The sequence below is a fragment of the Sus scrofa genome, chromosome 2, assembly GCF_000003025.6.
Source record: "Sus scrofa isolate TJ Tabasco breed Duroc chromosome 2, Sscrofa11.1, whole genome shotgun sequence".
Classification (NCBI taxonomy): domain Eukaryota; kingdom Metazoa; phylum Chordata; class Mammalia; order Artiodactyla; family Suidae; genus Sus; species Sus scrofa.
The window spans coordinates 141,037,321-141,063,011 of NC_010444.4; the positions used below are offsets into that span (position 1 = coordinate 141,037,321).

At 48.0% G+C, this 25,691-nt stretch overlaps 1 protein-coding gene across 5 annotated transcripts in view; it reads right to left on the reverse strand.

Annotated features, from left to right (window-relative positions):
• SIL1 (SIL1 nucleotide exchange factor) overlaps window positions 1–25,691 on the reverse strand; it is a 234,032-nt gene that overhangs the window by 153,151 nt on the left and 55,190 nt on the right. For 4 of the 5 annotated variants that reach the window (XM_021084842.1, XM_021084843.1, XM_021084844.1 and 1 more), the window contains 2 exons: window positions 21,512–21,614; window positions 14,500–14,635 (listed from right to left, as the gene is read on the reverse strand). In XM_021084842.1, the coding sequence (XP_020940501.1) occupies window positions 14,500–14,635; window positions 21,512–21,586 (211 nt within the window). In that variant the 5' untranslated portion in view covers window positions 21,587–21,614. Of the gene's footprint in view, window positions 1–14,499; window positions 14,636–21,511; window positions 21,615–24,998; window positions 25,118–25,691 lie in introns of all 5 variants that reach the window. The other variant, XM_021084846.1, reaches the window with a different exon arrangement.

The window sequence follows — 25,691 nt, forward strand, 5'->3', positions numbered from 1 at the left end:
GGTCTCCTCAACCCAAGAGGACTCTTTTCAAAGGCTTTTCCAAGTACGTGGAGATGTCGCGGTCAGAGGATGTAAAAGAAACCTTGGGGATGCTGCTTTTCCCCATCATGCCCAGGGATATCCAATGACGAGCAACACAAGCTGACACTTTCTCTAGAGCATCAGGGTCTTCGGTAAAGCTGCGGCACGACCCATTCGTGTGGCACAGGGCAGGGTGTCAAGAACCAGGCTGTACGAGTCAGGCTGGGAACAGCTCCAGCTACACTCCAGGGTTTGTTGTTCAGGATGACTTTAGTTCACTCAGTTCCACAGACTTGATTTTTCCCAAATCCCCTCTCTGGCAATGCTAATGTGTTCTTCCTCTTGTGCTGACGGATCAGCACAATGCGAGGCTGAAAGGATTGGCTTGGAAGTCATTTCTTTGATGCCAGCATAATTAAGAAAATATTCCCCCAACTACACCCCCCCATGTCTATCCACCCCCGCCATACACTACTCAGCTGCAGGTAGAGGCTGTTAGCAGGGGAGAAAGAAGGTAAGAAGGCGGGCAGTGAGGGAGGCAGGGAGACGGGCCGAGAGCATGAAAAGGGAGGACGGCGGAAAAAAAAGAGAGTATTCTGTTCAAATATTCTGAGTCACAATCAAACCAAGACTTTGACAGATACACCTAAGGAAGTAAGTTGGTGAGAAGACTTCCTTCCTTTGTTTGTCTTTCTCTGACTCCTCCCCACGTCTCTTCACCTCCCCGCCCCCAAGGGCATCGCCCACTGCCATCACTTAGATAGGCTCCGGTAAATCAAACATTTCATCTGGCTGCTCTTATTAGCACCGGCTTGGTGCAAGAAAGAGCTCCTCCCTCCCCTCTGAAATCTACCACTTGACATCTAGCTCCAAGGCGCCCTCAGCTAGCTATTTCGATCAAATACTGAAGGTTGAAAGGCTAAAGGTCTTTAAGGAACAATTCCTCCAGCCTCTCCATCTGCAATGTAACCCAGTGAGAATCTAAAGCCAGTTAATAGCCCTCCAATCACACTGCACACAGGGCTACTTATCCAATGTATTTATGGAACATCTGGATCCACCCCTCAGATCCGAAAGATCTAACCTAGGAAATAAAGAGAGGGTAGCTTAAATAAGTCTGCATCCTCGTAAATCATTTTCCCTCTCAGTGTCAACAGCCTCCAAAATTCACATAATTTTTTTCCCCATAGAGACCTGAAATAGCACTACTTGTAAGCAATGATCCTACAGTTTCTATTTTCAGAAGAATGAAAGAAAATCCTGAGAAGAACAATGGGACCTGAGGACCCTTCACTGACCAAACACAGGCTGCAAAAGAGACTAAGAGAAGAGGCAACACTCGATTGTGGGGAGGCTTGAGGCCTCCCTTTAATGACGTACACGAAGCGCCGAGGACAAGCGGTGTTCCCTGAAGATGCAGTTCTCCTCCCTTTGCCAATAACCAGACTAGAGTTCCTGGGTCCTCAGCCATTCTTGGCCATGAGGTACTAGACAACCTCCTTGCTCTCTGCCCAAAGCCTCGCTTGGCAAAACCAGGATGAAGAATGGAGGTTAATAACATGTGTTTATGCAACATTTAGAGGGATGCTTGGGGTAAGGGATAGCGTAGTTTTCTTTTCCCCCCAGACAAAAATAAACTTGACAAAAATACCATATCACTATTCCATAAAAACTCACCTCTACCCAGATAAATTAATTATGGCCACAGGTAATCAAATCTGAAAACTCTTTTTTTTGGGGGGGGGCGCACCCACAGCATAGGGAGGTTCCTAGGCTAGGGGTTGAAGTGAAGCTGTAGCTGCCAGCCTACACCACAGCCACGTCAGATCAGAGCTGCATCTGCAACCTATACCACAGCTCACAGCAATGCCGGATTCTTGACCCATGCAAGCCCAGGGATGGAACCTGCAACCTCATTGTTCCTAATAGGAGTCGTTTCCACTGTGCTAAGACGGGAACTCCAAAATCTGAAAATTCTTTAATCCAAGAAAATGGTTCTCTCCTTTCAATCAACTGCATTATACAAACCATCAACAGACTATTCTGAGAACTAAAGAAATTAAAATACAGCTCAATCTCTGTCTCAAATCAATATATTACGGGAATTAAGGCAAGACCAACACCTATTAGTTTATGAAAAGTAACAAAACCCCAACATGAAGGGAAGTACAATCAGCCTGAACACAAGGAACAAAAGGCTTACAGAGCCCACTGTACACAAGCTCTGGTTCATTCAGGTGCTTTTCAGGCCTGTCTAGAAAACCAGTAGCTAGTGGGGTGCCACCCCAATTCTGACCCTGAACACTGCACCAAGGGTCTCCAAGAGTCTTGATAATGCCTGCTTCTGCAGCGAGGAGGTTAGGGCGGGCTCAGAGTAGCTTCCAATAAAGCTCACCAGCTTGTCCCATGGCCCCGATGGACAAAGTCTCCCTTGTTAATCCCAAAGACAACCCAACAATCTCCGTAATGATCTGCCTATCATTCCTCACACCACTACCCACTATCCAGGGCTCACTCTGCTCTGGAAAGTCACCAAACCCATGGGTCCTGGCACAGCACAAAGCCAGGCTGACAGGTGTCTTCTGGGCCCAGACTCGAGGCAATGCTCAGTCCTGAGCTCTGGACTGTTTAAGCAGCTTCCTTCCAGTGGCTCTTCCTTAACATCCCCACTCCATAAGAACCCCGTAAGCACCCAGCCATAAGCACCCAGCCATAAGCACCCAGCCGAGCGGTTCTCTTTTATCATCCCCATCCTTGTCTCGACTCAGGGGACCAAAACTGTCTAATGGCAGTTTGAACAACTTCCCTCCACATCTCCCCCACGTCTCCTCGTTTTCTAGCCCATGAAACTAATTTCCAAGGCTCATCATATTCCCGAGGCCAAGACGTTCCATCTGCCACCTAAACAACTTGGCCTCATCAGTGATCTCTCTGGGATTTCAAACCTCTGTCAACAGTGCCTCCTCCTTCATCTGCTTCCAACACACACGAAAGCTCTCTCCATTCAGCTTCAGCGACGCTGCCTCGGGAAGATGTTCCTTCGGGGCCACGCCTCTGTATTCTCACAGAGTCATATTTCTGTTTGGGGTCTTCCCACACCATAAACCCAGGAAGGCAAGCCTCGGTCAATGTCCACCACGCCTATCTCAACATCAAGCACTAAACCCGAAACACTGCAGGAGTTCAACTAATTTAACAAGAAATCAACACAGTCTTTGGCGCGGCTATCTCTGAAGTTACTGTTTTGGTTCTCTTCTTCCACCTGTTGTCAAACCCCTCAAACCCGGAGTTTCTATCATCCTCTTCATTTCCTCAACTCCCATTCAGAGCACAGCCCCCGAATGGACAAAACTACACACTTGGGAGGCAGGAGATAGATGGGTTCCTACATTTACAACCAGCCCCCTGTTTATACGTCTGTATTTTTATTTTTTCATTTTGTTCATACTTCTAGAGGCAGGAGATAAGCAGACTTCAGGATAAACATTTACAACAAGCCCCCGGCTCGTACTTCCAAGACAGAGATAACAACAGGAACCAGGTAAATACCTGGGCTTTGTGGACACCTTACGCGAGGGCAGCTGACGGGGTAGAGCAGGACTAAGCCCTGTCTAGGCAAAGGGTCAAAAGGTCACATGCTTCCCATCCTCGGAGTCAGGGCGACCCCAAATCCACATGCCCAGAAAGACTCCTTGGGGTCAAAAAGGGAGGAGGCCCCTGGACTAAAGAGACGCACGCGCTTGGGGGGAGGTCCCTGGGTTCAATCGGGTGTGAGACACAAAGCAAGACAACTGGCCAGAGGAAAACAAAGACCCAAAAGAACTGCCCCAAACAAGTGACTGAAATCAACACTTTGGCGCCATTCCGCCAAGCGGCGCCCGCCGCACTGCTCTCCGAGGAGGCCTCCGAACTGCCTCGCTGCCCCTCTCGCACCCGTGCTGTACACGCAGTAACAAACTCTATCCCTGTGTGAATCGTTTTTGCCTCTTGGAAACATTCCTGCTTTCGGGGGTGGGGGAGGGCAACTCTGCTTTTAGCCCCTAGCCTCTAGGGGGCTGCGGCTAGGACTCCTGGTTCTCACCTAGGCTGCCCAGGTCTCACTCCGGAGCAGGGAATTAAGATCTGGCCTCAAGCCCTCACTCCCTGCTGTCTCTCCGGGATCCCTTTCGCATGCGTACATCTACTCTTTTCAGCTCTCCTTCTGTCCACCACCCCTCGTCCTGACAGAGGATGCTGCCCCCAGCACCATGCAGTCACTCTCTACCCATCCTGCTTCTGGCCTCGGGTCCCTGTCCATGTCCGCCCCGCCCTCACCCGCGCTTCCCGCCTCAAATGGTATCTCCTCTTAAGCGACTGATCACTTCCTTCCTCCAGGACTGTGACAGCCCTAAGACTGGAACAAGCTCTGGAAGAGGGCCTCTCATTCCAGCCCCAGGCCAGTCCTTGAGAGCTGTTCCCTGCCCTGTTTAATCCCAACATTGGAGACAGCCTAAGAGTCTTGGCCAGGACAGTGAGGGCAGTATTAGAGCAAGAACGGAAGTCAGAGCTACACAGATTCTCCGAATGAAAGCCAAGGCCTGGGTATGAGGCTGAGACTGGTTTCTGTCACAAGTTTCCATTATCTCTACTGCAGTCTGTTTTTTATTTCAGCCAGTTCAGAGGTCCCAGTCTCGGAGAGCTCAGGCTTGCAATGCTCAAATACTCTGCTAAACCTCAGAGAGAACAGGCGGATGGAGGAAGGAGAGGAAGAGGGGGATAAGGGCCTAGGGGAGCACCGGGCACATCAACGGTGGTTAGAAAGCAGACGGCCGACAGCTGCTCTTTATCACCACCCAAGCCCACAGGCTGCAAACTGGCCCCTGGCCTGCCCTCTCCAGGTACTGAAGCCCAAAGCCTGGGCAGAGATGCTCTGGTGCCAGCATAGCCCTCAGCTAGCTAGTCTCAAAGTGCCCTCAGCCTTGGCAGTGGCTACCATGGAGGTCACAGGCTCTCCTGCTCTGGTTTCCACCTGCTCCTCCAGGGAGAGGAGGGAGACGAGACCAGCTTGTGAAATTTGGCTCCTGAGGGGCAGTGGTCAGCCATCCTGGGAGAAGTTCACACAGGGAAAATGAGGTTTCTCTGTAATAAAGAGCGCTAGACTGTCCTTATGGAACCTTTGGGGCTTTCATGTATTCCAGCCCCCTATCCTTTTCCCTCCCGGTGTAGGGGAATTTGGAGCCTCTGACAATGCTCCTCTCTGCCTCAAGAGGCCTCTCATCCTGTTATGCGCCGAGCAGCATCCCTGAAAAACTCGTACTGACACAGAGTGAAGGAGATGCTCGGAGTGGAGAACACTGGACAAAGGCTGGGGAGGTAGCAGTGATGGGGGAGGTGGACCACAAGTACAGGTGAGAGAGGAACAGGAAGCCCCAGAAGACTGGAGAGTTTCAAAGAGGGAAGGAAGTAGCCCCAGGAGTTCCCGTCGTGGCGCAGCGGAAATGAATCTGACTAAGAACCGTGAAGTTGCAGGTTCAATCCCTGGCCTTGCTCGGTGGGCCAAGGATCTGGTATTGCTGCGGCTCTGGCGTAGGCCGGCAGCTGTAGCTCCGATTAGACCCCTAGCCTAGGAACCTCCATGTGCCACAGGTGCGGCTCTAAAAACAAAAAAAAAAAAACAAAAAAAAAGAAGGAAGTAGCCCCAGAAATAAGCTCTGTTGAACACCTCATTCTGAAAAGTTGTTAGCAACTCGTGTTCAAGAGAAGACTACCACCACACCACACAAAAACCATGCAATTTCTTAAACTCTTCCAAAAGACTGAAGAAGGAACACTCCCTAAGACATTCTATGAAACCACAATCACTCTAATACAAAACCAGACAAAAACGACTAAATATTACCAAAAAAGAAAATTCTAGGCCAGTAACTTTGATGAATAAATATACAAAAATTTTGAACAAAATTTTAGCAAACCAAATCCAACAAAACATAAAAAAGATCATAAACAGAGCTCCCCCTGTGGCAGAGTGGGTAATGATCTGGCATGTCTCTGTGGAGGTGCCAGTTCAAACCCCAGCCCAGTGTAGTGTGTTAAGGATCCAGCATTGCTACAGCTCTGGTGTAGGTCACAGCTCCAGCTCAGATTCCATCCCTGTCCCAGGAACTTCCATATACTGCTGGTGCAGCCGAAAAGAAAAAAGAAAAAATATATATATGCCACAACCAAGTGGGATTCACCCCAAGTTCACAGGATGGTTCAACATATGCAAATCAATGTAATAATACAGCATATTAACAAAAGTCAAAAACCACATGATAATCTTTTTGTGTGTGTGTGTCTTCTTAGGGCCACATGTGCGGCATATGGAGTTTCCCAGGCTAGGAGTCCAGTCGGAGCTGCAGCTGCCAGCCTACACCAGAGCCACAGCAACTCGGAATTTGAGCCATCTGCGACCTACACCACAGTTCACGGCAGCACCAGATCCTTAACCCACTGAGCAAGGCCAGGGATTGAACCCATGTCTTCATGGATGTTAGGTGTGCTAACCGCTGAGCCCACGGGAACTCCAATCATCTTAATAGATGCAAAAAAAGCATTTGACAAAATTCAACATCCACTCTACCAAAGTGGGCATAAAGGGAACATATCTCAATATAATAAAAGCTACTTACGAAAAACCCACAGCTAATATAATACTCAGAGAAAAAATGAAAGCCCTCCCACTAAAATCTGGAACAAAGAAGGGTGCCCACACTCATCACTTTTGTTCAACATAGTATTGGAAGTCCTAGCCACAGCAATCAGACAAAAAAAAAAAGAAGAAGAAGAAGAAATACAAGGTATCCAAATTAGAAGAGAAATAAAACTGTCACTGTATGGGGGAGAAATGATACTATGTATTGAAAACCCAAAGGACTCCACACAAAAACTACTCAATCTGATCAGCAAAATGACAGGATACAAGATTAACATTCAGAAATTGACTGCATTTCTATACACTAACAATGAAATATTACAAAAGGAATATTTAAAAAAACAGTAACTTTTAAAATCACACCCCCAACTGCCAAGGGCTTAACCTCCAAAATATACAAACAACTCATATGACTCAACAATTACTATAAAAAAACCCCCAAACAACCCAATCTAAAAATGGGCAGAAAACCTAATAAGAAATTTCTCCAAAGAAGACATACAGATGGCCAGTAGGCACATGAAAAGATGCTCAACATCACTAATTATGAGAGAAATGCAAATCAGAATTACAATGAATTACCACCTCACACTGGTCAAAATGGTCATCATTCCTAATAAATGCTGGAAAGGGTGTGGAGAAAAGAGAACCCTCCTCAACTGTTGATGGAAATGTACAACCACTGTGGAAAACAACATAGAGCTTCCTCAGAAAACTAAATATACAACTACCACATGACCCAGCAGTCCCCCTACTGGGCCCATATCCAGACAAAACTATAATTCAAAAAAAGATACATGCACCACAGGTTCACAGCAGCTCTCTTCACAAGAGCCAAGACATGGAAACAAGCTAAATGTCCACTGACAGATGAATGGATTAAGAAGATGTGGTACATACATACAGTGGAATACTACTCAACCATTAAAGGGAATGAAAGAATGCAATTTACAGAAACATGGATACAACTGGAGATTATCATACTAAATGAAGTTAAGTCAGAAAGAGAAAGACAAATACCACATAGTATCACTTATTTATATATGGAATCTAAAATATAGAAAAAAAAAAGAAAAAGAAAAAAGGAGTTCCTGCCACGGCTCAGTAGTTGATGAATGCGACTAGGAACCATGAGGTTATGGGTTCGATTCCTGGCCTCGCTCAGTGGGTTGGGGATCCGGCACTGCCATAAGCCGTGGTGTAAATCACAAATGTGGCTCAGATCCTGCGTTGCTGTGGCTGTGGCATAGGCCGGCAGCTACAGCTCTGATTGGACCCCTAGCCTGGGAACCTCCATATGCTTGGGTGCAGCCCTAGAAAAGGCAAAATAAATAAAGTAAAATAAAATAAAATAAAATAAGGCACAAATCAGGGGGTAGACTGGGAGTTTGGGATTAGCATACACACATGTGACACATGGAATGACTGGCCAATGGGGACCTGCTGTATAGCACAGGGAGATCTACCCATTATTCTATGATAATCTACATGAGAAAAGAATCAGAAAAAGAATGGATGTGTGTACATGTATAAGTGAATCACTCTGTCATACAGCAGAAATTATCACATTTTAAATCAACCATACTTCAATAAAACGTTAAAAAATGAAAATAAAATATGGTACAAATAAACATATCTACAAAACAGAAACAGACTCAGAAACAGAGAACAGATTTGTGGATGCCAAAGGGAAGGGAGAAGGAGTGGGATGGACTGGGTGTGTGGGGTTAGGAGATGCGAACTATTCTATTTAGAATGGGTAAACAATATAGCACAGGAAACTATATCTGAATATCTGATCTCTTGGGACAAACCATGATGTAAAATAATATAAAAAAAGAATATATATATATTATATATATAATATATATACATATATGAGAGTCACTTTGCTGTATAGCAGAAATTGGCATAACATTGTAAATCACTATACTTTAAAAAAACAAAAAATAAAAAGCATGCAGTTTCCTCTAACCAGTCCCTGCTCCATCTTTCCAGCACTGCTCTTGAACCACGGTGAGAGATCATCCAACAGAGTCCCCTTGCTATTGCCCTCCCTCAGGCCATAACCTCCGGGTAGCAGCCAGGAAGCTCCAACTGCTCCACTCTCCTGAGCCGGAGGAGCTGAGGTATGAACTGCCCTTAACCAGTCCTCCTGCTCTCCACCCACTGCTCATGTGCCTGTGTGTGAAGGATGGGACAGAGGCAGGTCATACTCCTGTGGACCATCCTGGAGAATGCGACAACCCCTAAGGAAGATCCCTCCCGACCATAACAAAGATGGGTGGGTGGCAGAAGGCACTGGGACCTTTGCCCCTTAGTCCCACCTCAATTATAGCCTGTGGTTAAATACATACACAGAGAGAGAGAGAGAGACATGGATGGATGGATGGATGGATGGATGGATGGATGGATCTGGTCTTTATCCCTGGTTCCTGAAAAGACTGGGTGAGGGGGGTGTAGATAACTTCAGGATTGGGGGCAGGTCACCAGAGTGACCAAGCCTTGATTAGAGGGTTGGAACGTTCAGTCCCACTTCAGGGAGGGGAGGGGTGCTGGAGATCGACTTCCAATCTCCAATGGCCACTGACTTAATCAATTGTGCCCAAGTCACAGAACCCCCACAAGAGCCCCTCCGAGCTTCCAAGGGCTTCAGATTGGTGAATGCACCAAGTACTGGGAGGGCAGCCTGCTCAGAGAGGGCATGAAAGCTCTGTGCCCCAAGCCCCATACCTTTAATGCATCTCTTCCATTTGGCTATTCTGAGTTGCATCCTTTATAATAAACCAGTAAGCGTAAGTCAAGTGTTTCCCTCAGTTCTGTGAGCTGTCCCAGCAAATTGCCAAACCTGAGGAGGCAACTGTGGGAATCTCCAGTTTACAGCTGGTCAGTCACAAGTCCAGGGACTTGAGGGACTTGCGCCGAGCATCTGGAGCAGAGGCCGTGGGACTGAGCCCTCTGACTGGGGGCTCTAACACTAACTCCAGGGAGATCGAGTCAGGACTGCATTGAATTGCTGGATACCCAGCTGGTGTCTGAGGACTGAAGGAACACACAGTCTCTTCTAAGCTGCAAGGGGCCAAAGGCCTCCAAGAGACAATCCTGCAGAGTCACCCCGACTTGAGGCAGGAGCCCCTTCAGACAGATGTCCAGGGCTGCGGAGAATCAGACTCCTCCCTAAAACAGAGTAGCTGGGCTACCATAAATGAGGTTTTTAAAATTCAATTCCCTCCTATTGCTTGTGCAGATCTGAAACGATCTGACCAGATGGCTGGTGCTCTATAATTCTTGGATTGCTTTCCTCAGTTGTTGATGATGTGGATTTTTTTTTAACCCCCTCTCATGAACGTGTTCCTGCACAGGCTTCCTGCGTGCTCCCATCAAGTGGGCTCTTTGTGTTAATGCCAAGATTCCAGAGGCTCTCACACAGGATTTCAGGGCCTGGAAGTCACCTCAGGTCAGTCAGAACCCCAAGTCTGGGTCTACACGAGGCCCACATGCAGCAGCGGGTAATGGGCAGAACAAAAGGGGCCTTTACTCAGATGGCCTCATAGCCTCCACCTTCCCTTCAGGTCTCCAAGGAAAGGGATGCAGCAGCAAGGGAGTATTTTTAAAATGACAACTCTAGCCGTTTACTGCATATTTCCTATGTGCCAGGCCCTGTGTGAAACATTTTACATATGTTAATATTGTTTTAGTCTCACACCATCTCTGTGAAATATCTATTTTCATTCCCATTTTCAGACGAGGAAACTAAGGTTCAGAGATTCTAATCAACCTTACCAAGGCCACACAGCTCAAAGAGAGAGCTGAAGGTGGGTCTGGAGGTTTATCATTGCAAAATTTGACGAGCTTCACCCAGATCTCGGGGATAGAGAGAAGGCCCTGGGCCCAGGCTCCCCTTACCCGCCCCCTCCTTCGTGCCCTGACTGAGCACAGGACACTTCCGCCACGACATCCCAAACACCCGGACGCCTTTTTCTCTCTGTGTCCTCTGTGAGACTCTAGGCTGCAGGAAGGCAGGGGTCATGTCCCATCTGCTGCCCAGAGAGACTGTGTGGCACAGTGGTTAGGAGCTCAAGTTTAGGGCCAGACAAAGTTAGATCTGAATTCTCACTCTACCACCTATTGGTTGGTTGACTAAGTCACTTTTCTCTGAGACTCAGCTTTGGCTATAAAAAATGAGGGGAGTTATAGCACCTGCCCTCAAAAGATGCCTGGCACAGTCAATGTTCCGTAAATGGGAGCTATTATCTGTCTCTGGCTCCCAGTACAGTGTCTGGCACAAAGGAAGATCTCAGAAAATGCCCAGGGAGCAGCAGCCCCACTGTATCTGGCTGGACCAGTTTTCCGTATTAACAAGTGCAAAGGCACAATGCCTGCAGTTCAGGGGTCCACAGCCCCAGGATAAATTCCTGAGTTTCCTGCCCAGAGACCACAGGACCCGCCAGCAAACAGCTTTCCTCTGCTTACTTGTGAACAGCTGATGCTGAATCCACACTCAAATGCTTGCTGTGCCTCCGTAAGGTATGACAGATCCCAAAATAAACCAGAAGAGAGCGAGAGAGAAAGAGAGAGAGACAGGAAAATCACTTCCAGGAACAAGCGACTTGCAGTGAGGATGCTGACAGGAGTACCAGAGGCAGGGAGACTTCAGGAGTGTGCTCTGCAGCTGCTCCAGGGCTGAGTGGCTGGGGCCCATTGCCCACCAGGCCTGGTAGCAAGGCCCATGGAGTTACGGGTTGGTCCCCTGGTGTGTGCCAGGCCACAGAGGCAGTCGCCACAAAGTGCCTTCAAATGAGCCCAGACCAAAGAACTTATTTATGAAACGGAAAACAGACTCGCATATTTCAAAATCAAACTCTTGGTTACCAAAGGGGAAACAAGGTGGGGAGGGATAAATTAGGAGTTTGCAATTAACACAGACACACTACTGTGTAAAACAGATACTGAGGAGTTCTCCTGCGACGCAGTGGGTTAGGACCGCATGTGGGGAAACAATCTCTACCAGAATGGCTCTATGTATGTGTACAACTGATTCGCTTAGCTCTACACCTGAAACTAACACCATAAGTCAACGATACGCTAACTTTAAAAATAAATCATTTCAAAACATTTTTTAGTTTAAAAAAATGAGCCCAGACCAAGTAGCCCAGTGTCTCCTCCTTGGAAACCAAAAGTCAGCAGAGATGAGGCCCTCCCTGCAGAGACCGGAGGAGTCACTAACTGCCAACATAAACCAGCTCTTTGGCCACTCTCTTCAAAGTCCCCAAGAGACTCTGCCACCTTCCTGTGCCATGTCCCCAGCCCGCAGGCAGGAGATGCTGTGCTAACCCATTCTGCTCTCTTACCAAAAATCTCTCTGGAGGGAGAGAGGGAGAACATTCCATGACCAGGGAATGTTCTCCTTAGCACCACAGGCTCCCTTGCTCATCCAAAGCCAGAGAGGACAGGGAGGCACTTGGCACCCTCACTGGCATCCGATACCGCAATCGGGTTGAAGGGGCGGCCTGAATGGAGAGGACGGCGCTGAAAATCCCAGCCGCTGTGTATCGAGGGACTCCTCACACTGGGAATCCTCACAACAGCCTCTGCAGCAGACGGGGCAGGACACTTCCACCATGTCACCAACAGGGGAACCGAGGGGCAGGAGGACTCAGTGACTTACCCAAGATCCCCTAAGTACCAAAGCTAGGATTTGAACCTGAGACTGGCTATGTTCAAGTCTGTGCTCTTTGCCACAAATGACATCACCTCCTCATTTATCTACCCGTCAAACAGGTCCCAGGACTGGCTCCCCTCCTTTTAACCTTTCAGTAGCTGTCATGCCAGTTCCCAGGCAGCACTGGGAAGGCGGTGAATTAAATACTCTCTGATGACAGGCAAGTGTCAGCTATCCACACAGACCACTGAGAGATGAATTTCCTGCCCACAGACGCACATACAAAACCTTCTCAATATACACACCGAACACTCAGACCCCGCTCCCAGGACCTAAGAGAGTCTGTCTGCCTCCACGGGTCTGACTCCACAGTGCCAGACTCTGAATCACCCTCCATCAAACCCTGAGGCCACAACAGGCCTCTCACTGGCCCTCCCCTGCTCTGAGGATGAGTGTAGGTGAGAATACTCTTGGGATGGGGCAAGCCCGACTGGGCCCAGATCTGCTTTGCCCCCAGAGCTGGGGGCCTGAGTGTCTGTGCTAAGGCACAACATACCAGCCTTGGGGCAGCTTCAAGGGAATTTGGGGAAGAAGAATTTATAAGGGGCTCTTGAGAAAAATGTGAAAATCAGTACACTAGCTCTCCGGGAATGCTCAGAGCCCTCAGCCTGCCCTAGTCATGCAGGCTCTGGTCCTCCTTCCCCAAAGATACAGAGAGAGGCTCTTCTGCTTAACCAGTACCGCCACCGTCCAGAGGCTGGGCAAGGGCCTGGGCCAGAACGTTCAGGCTTGTTCTACAGTGTGGACCAGGGCCTTGAAGGGACCACAGGAAGAGAGGACAGCAGTGGGAATGACAGGACACTGCCCTTTATCTGCTCTAGCCACTTCCTTGCCTGGTTGAAAGTGGTTCAAACACTTTTAATCACATAAGCCAGTGGATACAGCCCGTGTCTGCTACTCCCCGCCCCCTGAGAGCTCTTCTAGTTTTAGCCCTTAAAGACCCGGGAGTGCTCAGCTCTCAGGGAAGGTGTGAGAGGGCAGCCAGAGGTTGGATCTGCTGAACCCAGTATCTCTGTCCCTAAAACCTCCCTCTACCCAACACCGGTAGCACCTACTTGGCTTGCTTGGTGACTCAACACTCTTCGGTGGCAGCAATGACCCACACGCAAGCCCAGTAGGAACGATACAGATACCAAAAAGGTGACTGGCACAGCAAATGCTGCCCCTGCTGGCATAGCAGCAGTGGGGGCAATGAGGACATGGTGACGAACAGCAGCAAGGAGCTGCTGAAACTCCTCGGGCTTGCCATCCACCTTGCTACAGTGGAAAAGGCAAATAGCCTACTCCTGAGAACAAGCCCAAGTGCCACCACAGCGGGCCACCAGCCAAGGGTGGCCAGGACTAGAAAGACAAGTGGGAGCAAAGTGGGTCCAGACTCGAGGGTCAGTGACATAGGACAGGTTGGCTGAAGGACATAGGTCAAGTCACCTAACCTCTCCAAGCCTCAGTGTCTTCATCCCAAAATAAAGACAGGAATAGTTCCTACTATTGTGAAGAATGAACAGATTCTATACATGAAGCCCCGAGCACTGTATCTGAATATGGCAACCACCACAGCTGCCGGCTTTTTATTATTATGTTAAGCTTGGGCCCAAGCCCATAAAAGGGTTATAGAAAGGTGTTCCTTCTGAGGATGCTCCATTTAAACACCAGGCCAGGATCAGACCCTGTGTCTTGGCACAGGTTCCTTTAACAGCGGAACACTCCTGCCCCACACGGGAGCTCAGGACTCTCCCAACAACAGTCTTCGGCAGCACTGAGCCCAGCAGCCAGAGCCCAAAATAGCATCTGCAGAGTGAGGCACATGTCGCTGCTTCAGAAGTACAAGGCAAGAAAGTTTTCAATCACTTGCTCAGAAATCTTGGCCACCCACCACCTGCCTTCCTTCCAGGCAACTCAGATACCACAATCTCTGTTCAGCTGGAAAATGAGGGTCCCTCAGCCCCACAGCAGCAGCCACCACACTCTTCCCCTCCCGCAGGCCAGAGGGTGGCTGCTCCTTCACAGCAGCCCTGTGGGGTCCAAGGACACACACGGTTTGAATTCAGGTTATGTTTCCCGGGGACGGGGCTGAACTTGGTACCTGGGTGAAGAGCCTGCCACTCATGAGTCGGGTGGAACACCTCCAGGACCTCAGGCTCCAGCTCCTCCTCTGCTGTGCTTCCCTTTCTCGCCGTTTCTTTGGTGCTGCTCTCCTCCGGGTGCGTCAGTGCAAGTTCCTTCAGAGACAGGAAAACCCATCAGAGCGCAGCGCCGGGCAAGCAGACAGAAGACGGCCGGGGCAGGACCCCCTTCTCCACGGAGCCCCTCCAGCCCTCCCTCCCGGGCCCTGCCAACACCTTTCACAAGGCCACTCTCGGAACCAGTACAAGAGGTGACAGGGTGAAATGAACACACCGTATGTTGTGTGTATATGGCACGTTTGTATATGAATTTTTTTAAAAGTCCAGAAGGTTCCACACTATCTTGAGGGGTTTAAGGGAACATACTAAGGAGAGGTACTAACAATTGACAAAAGGAGACAATAAGAGCCTTTTGCGTCTTACTTGGTATGTCGCTATACTGTTTGATGTTTAAAACTCACACCCATTACTTCTATAATTACAAACCAAAGATATTTATTTTAAAAAAAAAACTATACATATGAAATGGAGAGTAAGGCCTCAAATGGTCAACACAGATGTTCAAATGCTGGCAGCTAAGGCCCCCTTAATTCTCAGGCAGCCCGGCAGGGCACAGGAAGGAGAGAGGTACTTTAATTCCCCAGGGCACCCATGGGGCACAAATGACCTCTTGGGACAATCCCAATCTATGGAGAAGAGGTGCAAGTGGGAAGGTCTAAGTCCAGCTGGGCTGAGGGAGGAAGATGCCCAGGTTGAAAACTTCCTCCTAAAACCTGTTTCCTTCCGCCCCATGGAGAGCACGGAGGAGTGATGGGATGGAGTCCGCACAGCATTCTGAGCTCAGGAGACAGAGGTGTGACACAAATACGAAGTTTTAATCATCTTGCTCCTGCCCAGCCTCCCAGCCTTCCTGTCCCATTTCTGAACCTGTTCTTGCACAGAAGCAGTAAGGTCCCAGGGAATCGGAATCAGAGGCCCGGAGCCCCGGGAAATTCCGCTCAAGAGCGCCAAGCAGAAGCCACACTGGCACACTGGGAGGTTACTGCAGCCCTTCCACCTCCTCTGTCATCACTTTCCCCTCTTCCTCCCAATTCTGCCCCTAACAATACCAAGCATATTTCATGGATTCTTCCTAAGAACCCCCACCTGTGCTAGAAACTTTACTAGATCTCATTTTGGCCTCCCAAACTATTTTAATCCCACATGGAAAGTAGGAATGTATCTCTTCCAAGTAGTGCCCCAGCTCCAGAGAGGCACCCTTAGCTCCCTGGATCCGTCAGGGTCTGACCTTTAGCCAGCTGCCAGAGCAAAGATGAAGGCGCGGATGACGACGACGTAAAGCGCAACCCCTCCAGGATTTTAATAGTTTTGACAACAAATAAAACCATGAAATTTAGATGGCAGAACTGCAGAACTTGTTAAGGATCAATACAGAAAACATCTTGAGCAAGAAGAGGCCTCCATGGAATTCCCTAGTGGCCTAGCAGTTAAGGACTTGGGTTGTCACTGCCGTGGCTTGAGCTCAATCCCTGGCCCAGGAACTTGACTTGTCACGGGTGTGGCCAAAAAAAAAAAAAATTTCATACCACAAGTAATGAGAAACACTGACCACAGCACTGTGGATAAAACTTAAGCTCCAGCGTTCCCACTGTGGCTCGGCAGTAACAAACCCGACTAGTATCCATAAGGATGTGGGTTGGATCCCTGGCCTCGCTCAGTAGATCGGGGATCCAGCACTGCTGTGAGCTGTGGTGTAGGTTGCACACATTGCTCAGATCCCAAGTTGCTGTGGCAATTCAACCCCTAGAATGAGAACTTCCATGTGACTCTGGTACAGCCCTAAAAAGACAAAACAAACAAACAAACTTAAGCTCTGCTTCAGTAACTCAAAGTTCAATCCACATTTCTTTCGAATCCAGGAAAGTTACTTAACTTTTTAAACCTCAGTTTCCACATCTGTAAAGGAGAAATAACATCTCATCTGTTAGAGGACGTACTACCTTGTCAACCACTAGCCCTGGCCTCAAGGTCACCGTTACTGACACTCGTAACGGCGGTCACATGTAAGGGCAGGGCAGGTCAGTCTGAGCTGTGACAGTCAAAAGGGACTATACAGAATGGCTTCATTCAGGCAGGTCAGGTCTGGGTTGTGGTCACCTGTGCAGCCTGGCCCCTCAAACTCCTCCTACCCTTTCAACCTGAAGTCTGCACAAATCTGAGCTCAAAAGAAACCTAGGAATTGAAGAGTAGATGTGCTTATGAGACTAGAGGAGACAGAATGGCAGGAGGCCTCCTACATTCTGAAGGCATGGACATCAAACTTCCACAAGCTAAGTGTCCTGAGGGCAGGCAGTTTGTTAGTCTCTTCCACCACCTTAAAGCCCATGCCTAGCCCAGGGCTTGGTGCTAATCACTCAGCAAAGGACTCAAGGAAGGCCTTCCTCCAACTTCTGGATGCCCAATGTAGCCAAATCTGGAGTTCCCACTGTGGTGTGGCAGAAACGCATCCAATATCCATGAGAATGCGGGTTCTATTCCTGGACTCCCTCAGTGGGTCAGGGCTCCAGCATTGCTGTGAGCTGTGGTGTAGGTTGCCAACGTGGCTCAGATCCCGTGTTGCTGTGGCTGGGGTGTAGGCCAGCAACTGTAGCTCCGACTTGACCTCTAGCCTGGGAACTTCCATGTGCCATGGACGCGGCCCTTAAAGAAAAAAAAAAGTAGCCGAGTCTGCAGGAAGCCAGGCACCGGGCCATACTGCAGAACAGAGGACCCCTTGTCTGCTAAGGACCGAGAGTGGATGTATTCCAGGGCCCAGCCATGCCGGTCAGCCTCTGCCAGAAACACCGTACACCAGACCCTGGGACGAGGAGAATATTAACAAGATTTACCTCAGAAGTACACGGGTTCAGTGCCTCCAGGGGGCCAGGAAGGGATGGGTGTAAATGAGTGCTGTGCGCCAGGAGTCAAAACAACCCCAAGTGGCGGGACTGGGAAAACCTCCTGCCTTGACTAAGAAACACAGCTGCTACTCAGCTGGTCCACCACTGCCACGAAGGCATTCAACTTGAAAAGAAAACAGAAATCCAGATTTTTATGTGAAATTTTCTTATTTTTAGAACACGAAGACGGCCAAGCCAAACGTCTCTAAGCTTTACGAGACACCTCTTGCTTTCGTGTTTTATGAGTCAGCTAACTCCCGGCAGGTGCAGCTGTGGAGTGAGCAACAAAATCCTCAACATGAACAGAAGCAGAAAGAGACAAGAGTAATGGTGATGATGAAACGGACAGAAAGCCCTTCAAAATTCAGGCAACGCGAGGGATCATTCTGATGAGTAGGGGCTGAGAAAGCCTCTTTTTCTAGATCTTTCGTGAGATTCATAGAGTAGGTTCAAGAAGAAGGATTAGAACAAGACATGAACCACATGCTTCAAGACCTAGGAAAGCCATGCACGTCTTGCAACAATCCTGTTACTTTTCAAAATGGTTTTCCAGCTTCCTCTTATGTCTTACCTCTTTGAACCAGATTTTAAACCACACACACTGCCATTATTTTACAGTCCCCTGTGTTCCCTGCTCACCAAATCTGGCCGGGTAACTACGCTAAGCACGGAGGGAAGGTCAGTCCTGTGAACATGCCACAAGCTAGACGCTGCTTCATCAGTGGAATTCTGAAAAAGGTCTGGAAGACAAGCAGCATCGTGGAGATTAGACTGTAACGAAGACAGCAGCTGCCATTTCTTAGGCCCTTACCCTTATGCCTGGCACTGGTGAGGTGCCTTCCATGCCTCACAGCTCAGCCAGGGTTGTTCATCTACAAAGCATATGCTTTTACTCCCATTTTGCAGAGGAGCAAGGTCACAGGACCTGTGCAAACCCACACCAGTGAGAAAAGCAGGGCAGAGATTTAAGGCCAGGACTGCCTGGCTCCAAAGCCCGTGCATCAATTCTGACGGACTTCTTTTTTTCCTTTCTTTTCCTTCCTGACTCTCTTCTGTGTCTGCTGTTAGTCGTGTGTCCTAATGGTGGCGCCCTGGGTGCTGTGGGAGGGAAGCAGGGCAGTGACATTGCCCCTGCACATTTACCAGCACACGCCTCCTCCCTTCCAAGGCCCAGGCGAGAACCACAATCCCAGAGAAAGGGAGGACCCTCTCTCTGCCCCGGCAGGGGCCGCAACAAGACACAAAGACCAAGAGGTGAGGGAGGCCAGCCAGCCCCGGGTCAGCACGGAGGTAAATCCCGGGCTCTGGTGCCCTCTCCGTTGGCTCCTCAAGGCTCCCTTCCCTCACGGCGCCTCAGCCCTCCCTCCCCCCGGCCATCATTACTCCAAACACCAATTTCCCCTTAAATAGCACAAACCCCCAGCTAAGGTGTTAGCTGACAACAGCTTACCCTGTCACACTTCCTTATACTTGTATCCGAATCTGAGATCCTTAAAAACCAAAGCCTTCAAGATGCAAGAGAATCAATGAAACGCTAACGGTGGGCGGATGAATGCTGTGACAGAGACAGAATGAGAGGGTAACATTTTGGGATAGGAGCCTGGCTGACAGAGCCCTAAGTTAAACAACCGAAGCGGCTACCCCCCGACTAAAAGTAACTGCTGGAAAAAAAAAAAAAAAAGAAAAAAAAGGAGTTCCTGTCGTGGCGCAGTGGTTAACGAATCCGACTAGGAACCATGAGGTTGCGGGTTCGGTCCCTGCCCTTGCTCAGTGGGTTAACGATCCGGCGTTGCCATGAGCTGTGGTGTAGGTTGCAGACGCGGCTCGGATCCCGCGTTGCTGTGGCTCTGGCGTAGGCCGGTGGCTACAGCTCCAATTCGACCCCTAGCCTGGGAACCTCCATATGCCGCGGGAGTGGCCCAAGAAATAGCAAAAAGACAAAAAAAAAAAAAAAAAAAAAAAAAAGTAACTGCTGACGTGTACTGACCATCCAGTAACTATTTGTGCCAGGCCCAATACCAGGTGCTTTACGTATATAATCACACTTAATCTACACTAAAATTTGAGAGGAACCAACCCTGTTTTGCACATGAGGAAACAAAAGTTCAGAAATGATCAAACTGCCAAGGTAGGAGGCAAGAGAGCTTAGCAAGGGTCTGTGCTGCTTCCACTGGGTTCCACTACCTCCCGCATTGTCCACCACTTTTTTTGAAAGCCAGAGTAGCACACAGCCACATTCCTCCAGCATTCACTCCGCTCCAGGGAGGCACCACAGCAGGAGCCAGCAAAGGGGGGCTGGCTTCAGGTCATACCCATACGTACACAGCCACCCTTTGCCAGGTGGCCATTAACCTGTACAGATGCAGCTGGGGTGGACAATTCCAGGTCACCAGGAACATTTGCCTGGACTCCAGGCTCTGAAAAAAGGATTATAACCACCCCTCCTCCTTCCCCATCCATTTTCACTGTTGTGAAGGTGGCTGGCTGCATAATTTGGATTTTAAATGCCATCAGGGCAGCAATTTTTATGGCATGAGAGAAAAGATGCTTCAACTCCTACTTGTACTTAGCACATGATGAAAGATTATGACAAATGGATACAGCTTAGGAACAGACATAAGGATAAAGGCGGCTTCTGCTGATGAAAGTCAGTATTAACATTTTTCTGAGACTAGACTCAATAGAGCTAATATAAATGGGCCACAATAATTATGGCTCTGAAAACCCATCTATTTGGTTGGACTGTTATCCGAAAGGGACTTACTAACACACAGTGCTTAAGGAAATTCATCAGCATGCCTTTGTTAATTGTGCATCTGCTAAACCTCATGATAGGGAGGCAGCCGGAGCCTCATGAGCTGCAGGGTGGAGGGGACAGAGCCCCGATCCCTCAAGACATCAGAGTGCTTTTCTGGGCCAGGCAATGACAGAGACAGCCCCAACCTCAAGCTGTGGCCAGTCCCACTCTCAGGAGCCAATAGGATCCCATTCTCATCGTCCTTGAAGAGAGGCCAAAAAAAAAAAGGCAGCAACAAGATCTTAGTCAAAGAACATTAAAAGCTCAAAAGGATTCGTGACTCCTAACTGTACATTCTCTCCTGCTCCACAAAGTGGAGAGAAAGACAGAGAAAACAAATGACTTCAGATAGAAGGTGGAAGCTTGCCATGAGCCAGAGGTGAACCTCAGCTGAGCTGGACTGGTACTAAATTCATCACAATTATCATTTGCATTTCAAGGCGCTCCGGCTCCAAAGCCTCTGGCACTTTACCCAGCATTTAAGTGGGACCCCTGGGGCTGGGGAAGGTGGCCGGGGAGGGTGAAACTGTCAAGAGTGCCGACAATCAGGGCATCTCAAGGGAAAGAAAAGAGAGGACACTGGGAGCTGGCTAAGGGCAGGCTATTGCTGGGGCAGGTCAGGGAAATGGGGCCAGGACGCCCTGCAGCCAGGCCAAGCTCAGGGCCTTCTTGGGCATTCGGCCCTGCGTTTGGCAGTGACAGAAACCCTGAGCAATGAGGTTCTGGGTTAATTAAGAGGAGCCTGGAAAGGACACAGACAAAAGGACAGAGGGAAAGGGACAGAGACAGAGAAAGCACATGGATGAGGGGACTGGGGGAAGAAGCCGCCTTACTTGGGGCTCACCACACAGGCAACCAGCTCCGGGGAGAAATCTGATCTTCCAGCTCTACCACAAACTGGCCTTGTCATGTTGGCCAAGCTGCCTACTAGCTCTGAGACTTAGTCTCCTCATTCTCAAACTGAGGGGAATGGCTGCAGTTGTCTACTTCATAGCGTGGTTGAGGGGATTAGGTAAGAGTACACATAACGCATGTAATACAAAGCTTATCGGCATCATCACTGTATCCTAAGCTTTCAAAAGAGGCCAGAGGCCTAAGGGGTAGGGGAAAGAAGGAGACATACGCTGTAACCCAGCCCTGGTCCCTCTTCTGTAAGAAACTCCCACAGCAACCGTGGTGGCACGGAGGCTTTCTTAGATCCCACAAAGCGCCCTCCACCGGTGGTAACATACTTACCGAGTCCTTACGACCGAGGCAGAAGGTGAAGCAGGCGGCCATCAGCAGGCCCAGCAGAATGCCCAGACGAGCCATCCTCAAAAGGATTAGGCCCTGGCAAGGCCTGAGGGAAGTCAACACAGAGAAGAGAAAGTCAGCAGGAAGCTTGTGCCTGATACCCTCTCCCGTCCCTCAGCATAGTCATTCCTAGAATGGCACCTATCTGACAGACGGCAGAGGATGTCACATATTTCCTGCACAGAAGTCGCAGGTCTTCTACCACAGAGGTAGATCGACCTAAAGTAAGCCTCCATCTCCCACATGGGGAGATATGCTGTGGTTGAAACTGTTCGGTCAACCAGGACCCTTGCATGAGCTGTAACAGCCCTGGTCCCTTCCTTCTTCATTATCCACTTGTTCTCCGGTGACACAGGATGGTACTGGCTATGGTGAGGAAAGAAGGAAACTAACCAATACGTGTGTGAAAAGGTATGGGCCCAAATCCACATAAGCCTTTAGAACCATTCACTTCTAAACAGTATCCACTATTACACCTGAAGACAGATACCACTAGTAATCCCTTAAAACAGCAAGGTTCAATATTCCCAAGCCACAAAGGCTTTTCAACTACTTTTCAGAGAGTAAAACAAACAAAAGTTCAGGCACCAGCAGCTGTTAAAATTTAAATGATTTAAGGATTAAAAGATATCCCGTGTTCATACACTGGAGGCTTCATATTATTAAGATGACAATACTACCCTGAGCAACATACACAGATTCAGAGCAATCCCTATCAAAATCCCAATGGTGACATTTACAGAAATGGAGAAACCCACCCTAAAATACATACGGAAGGACCCAGACCAACAACAACAACAAAAAAAATACTGAAAAAGAACAAAGTTAGAAGACTCATACTTCCTGATTTCAAAACTTACTACAATGCGTACACGAATCAAAACAGTGTGGTACTGGAATAAGGACAGATATACAGTCAATGGAATTAAACGGAGAGCCCAGAAATGACTGCATATATAATCAACTAATTTTCAACAATGGCATGGATTAATCCACCACCACCTCCATTTTATTTTCTGGAGAGAGATGGATTTCTTCTTTAATTCTCAGAGCTATGGCCTTTGCAACTACACTCTTTTTTTTTTTTTTTTTTGGTTATTCTTGTGATGAGATTCCACCCACCCCCAGCTCTTTCTCTGAATACATGTTACAGTAAAAGATGAAGAAAAAAAAAATCTGGACCAAGACAATTCAATGGGGAAAGGAGAGTTTCTTGAACAAACTGTTCTAGGATATCCACATGCGAAAGAATGAAGTGGACCCTTCCCTTACATCATATAGAAAAATTAACAAACAAAATGGATAAAAGTAATAAAGTTAAAAGTTAAAATTCTTAGAAGAAACACAGGGAAAACCTTCATAACCTCATATTTGGCAATAGTTTCTTAAATATGATATCCAAAGCATGAGTGATCAAAGAAAAAAAGTAAACTGAACTCCTTCAAAATTAAAATACTTCTGTGCCTCAAAGGACACTACTCAGAGAGTAAAAAGACAATTCACGAAATTAGGAAAGTATCTGCAAATCACCTATCTGATAAAGTTTAGTGTCCAGAATATATAAACAACTCTACAACTCAATAACAAAAAAAAAAAAAAAAAAACCAACTCAAGTTAAAAATGGGCAAAGGAGGAGTTCTGCCGTGGCTCAGCGAAAACGAATCTGACTAGTATCCATGAGGATGCAGTTTCAATCCCTGGCCTCACTCAGTGGGTTAAGGATCCGGTGTTGCCGTAAGGTATGATGTAGGTCACAGACAAGGCTTGGATCCCATGTTGCTGTGGCTGTGGTGTAGGTCGGCAGCTATAGCTCCGATTAGACCCCTAGCCTGGGAACCTCCATATGCCTCGAGTGTAGCCCTAAAAAAAAAAAAGAAAGAAAGAAAAAAATGGGCAGAAGACTTGAACAGACATTTTTCCAAAGAGGACAAACATATGACAAAAGGAATGTGAAAGGATTCTCAACATCACTAATCATCAAGGAAATGCAAATCAAAGCCACAATAAGGTACCATTTTAAACCCACTCCTGCAGCTATAATTAAAAAAAAGAAAAGAAAGAAACAAAATGATGAAGATGTGGAGAAACTGAAACTCTTGTACACTGCTGGCAGGCCTGTAAAATGGTATAGCTACTGTGAACAGTCTGACAGTTCCTCAAAAAGCTAAATATAGAAGTACTATATATAAACAAAACTACTGTATATATACGATCCAGCAATTCCACCCCTCAGTATATATTTCACCCAGAAGTTCTAAAAACATTGACTCAAACAGATACTTCTATGTGAATGTTCATCGCATCATTACTGACAATAGCCAAAAAAGTGAAAACGAGTATTCACAAACAAACGACTTTTTTTTCCAATGTGGTATATACACACAAAGAATATTTATTTTCCAGCCATAAAAAGAACGAAATTCTGATACATGCTTCAACATGAACGAAACTTGAAAATATTATGCCAATGAAATAAGCTAAACGCAAAAGAATAGACATTATCTGATTCCACTTAAATGAAATATCTGTAACAGCCAAATTGAAGTAGTGAAAAAATTCTGATCAGCAAATTCGAGTGGAAGTCAAAAGAACTTAATCCAAACTGGCAATTACCTAGGAAAGAACGAAAAACATAAAACAAAAAGCAAAAACAAACTTAAAAAAAAAAAAAAAAAAAAAAAACCTGAGAAAAATTCACAACATGTCAGTATCAGAAAAATTCAGGAGTTCCCGTCATGGCACAGTGGTTAACGAATCCGACTAGGAACCATGAGGTTGCGGGTTCGGTCCCTGCCCTTGCTCAGTGGGTTAACGATCCGGCGTTGCCGTGAGCTGTGGTGTAGGTTGCAGACACGGCTCGGATCCCGCGTTGCTGTGGCTCTGGCGTGGGCCGGTGGCTACAGCTCCGATTCGACCCCTAGCCTGGGAACCTCCATATGCCACGGGAGCGGCCCAAGAAATAGCAACAAAAGACAAAAAAAAAAAAGAAAGAAAAAAGAAAAAAAAAGAAAAATTCAGCATGTGTCAGTATCGGCTCAGACCCTTATAAAAGCTTTACATGTTAATCACTCAGCCCTGATTCACCTCCTCAGGCAGTTTACTCAATAGAGTCTGAGCTGAATTAATGGGGGGTCCATCTCTGAGGAGTATCCCTGTTCTCCTTCCTATTCCTGCCACACACTCCCATGTTCCACCTCAATAAACTGGTCCTGTAACAGGACTGCACTGGAACCCAAAGCCCCGCCTGACACTATCAGAAGTTATCACCCCTGTGCCCAGCCCATACTTTCTCAGGGACAGACGGAAACTTTCCCTAAGGACATCTGGAGCCACAGAGGAAAACAGCCCTGCTGGACCGGCACTGTGCTAAAAAAGCACAGCCAAATGGAAAAGCAAAGGCTTGGGAGCTAAAAATAGCTGCTATACTCACCCAGCAGCAAAAGCCTTTGCTCTCTGCCAGTTTCTCCCCTCTTTTTTGCAGACAAAATGCGACGGCTGAGTGCCACATGAGCTTTCCCAGAAACCTGGCTCTGTGGGGCCCCCATCACACTGAAAGACACAAAGTGAGTTCACAGCACAGCACTAGGGTCTGGACAGGTGCCTGGCCACGCTAGGTGTGCTGGTGAGACAAACAAGGGGCAGAGGCTGTCACCTAAGAATGAGAAGGCTAGAAAGGCCCAAGGAGGTGGGTCTCCAGAGGACACAGCCCTGGAGCGTCCTACAATGCCCTAGACCTTTGTATTCCTGCATCCTTGGCTGTGGGCAAAGGGGGAATAAAATTGGAAGTAGGGGACTCTCACCATCATCAGGACGACATACGACCATCCCCAAAAGCCAGAGATGTCCCCTCCCCTACACGAGGCTGTTCATATGTACACACACACACACACACACACACACACACACACACACACACACAAGGTAGACGCTCCCTTCTCACAGCCAGGGATGAACACTTGGAATGGACGCTGGGGAAAAAATGAAGAGGGAGAGAGAGATAAATGAGAATGAAATCATGGGCAAAGAAGACAAATGAGCAGAAGGAAGAGGCCCAAAAAAGGGCCGAGGAAGAAGAGGCTGGGGACAGCTGATGCACAAACGGCTGCTCCCCCACCTCCTGCAG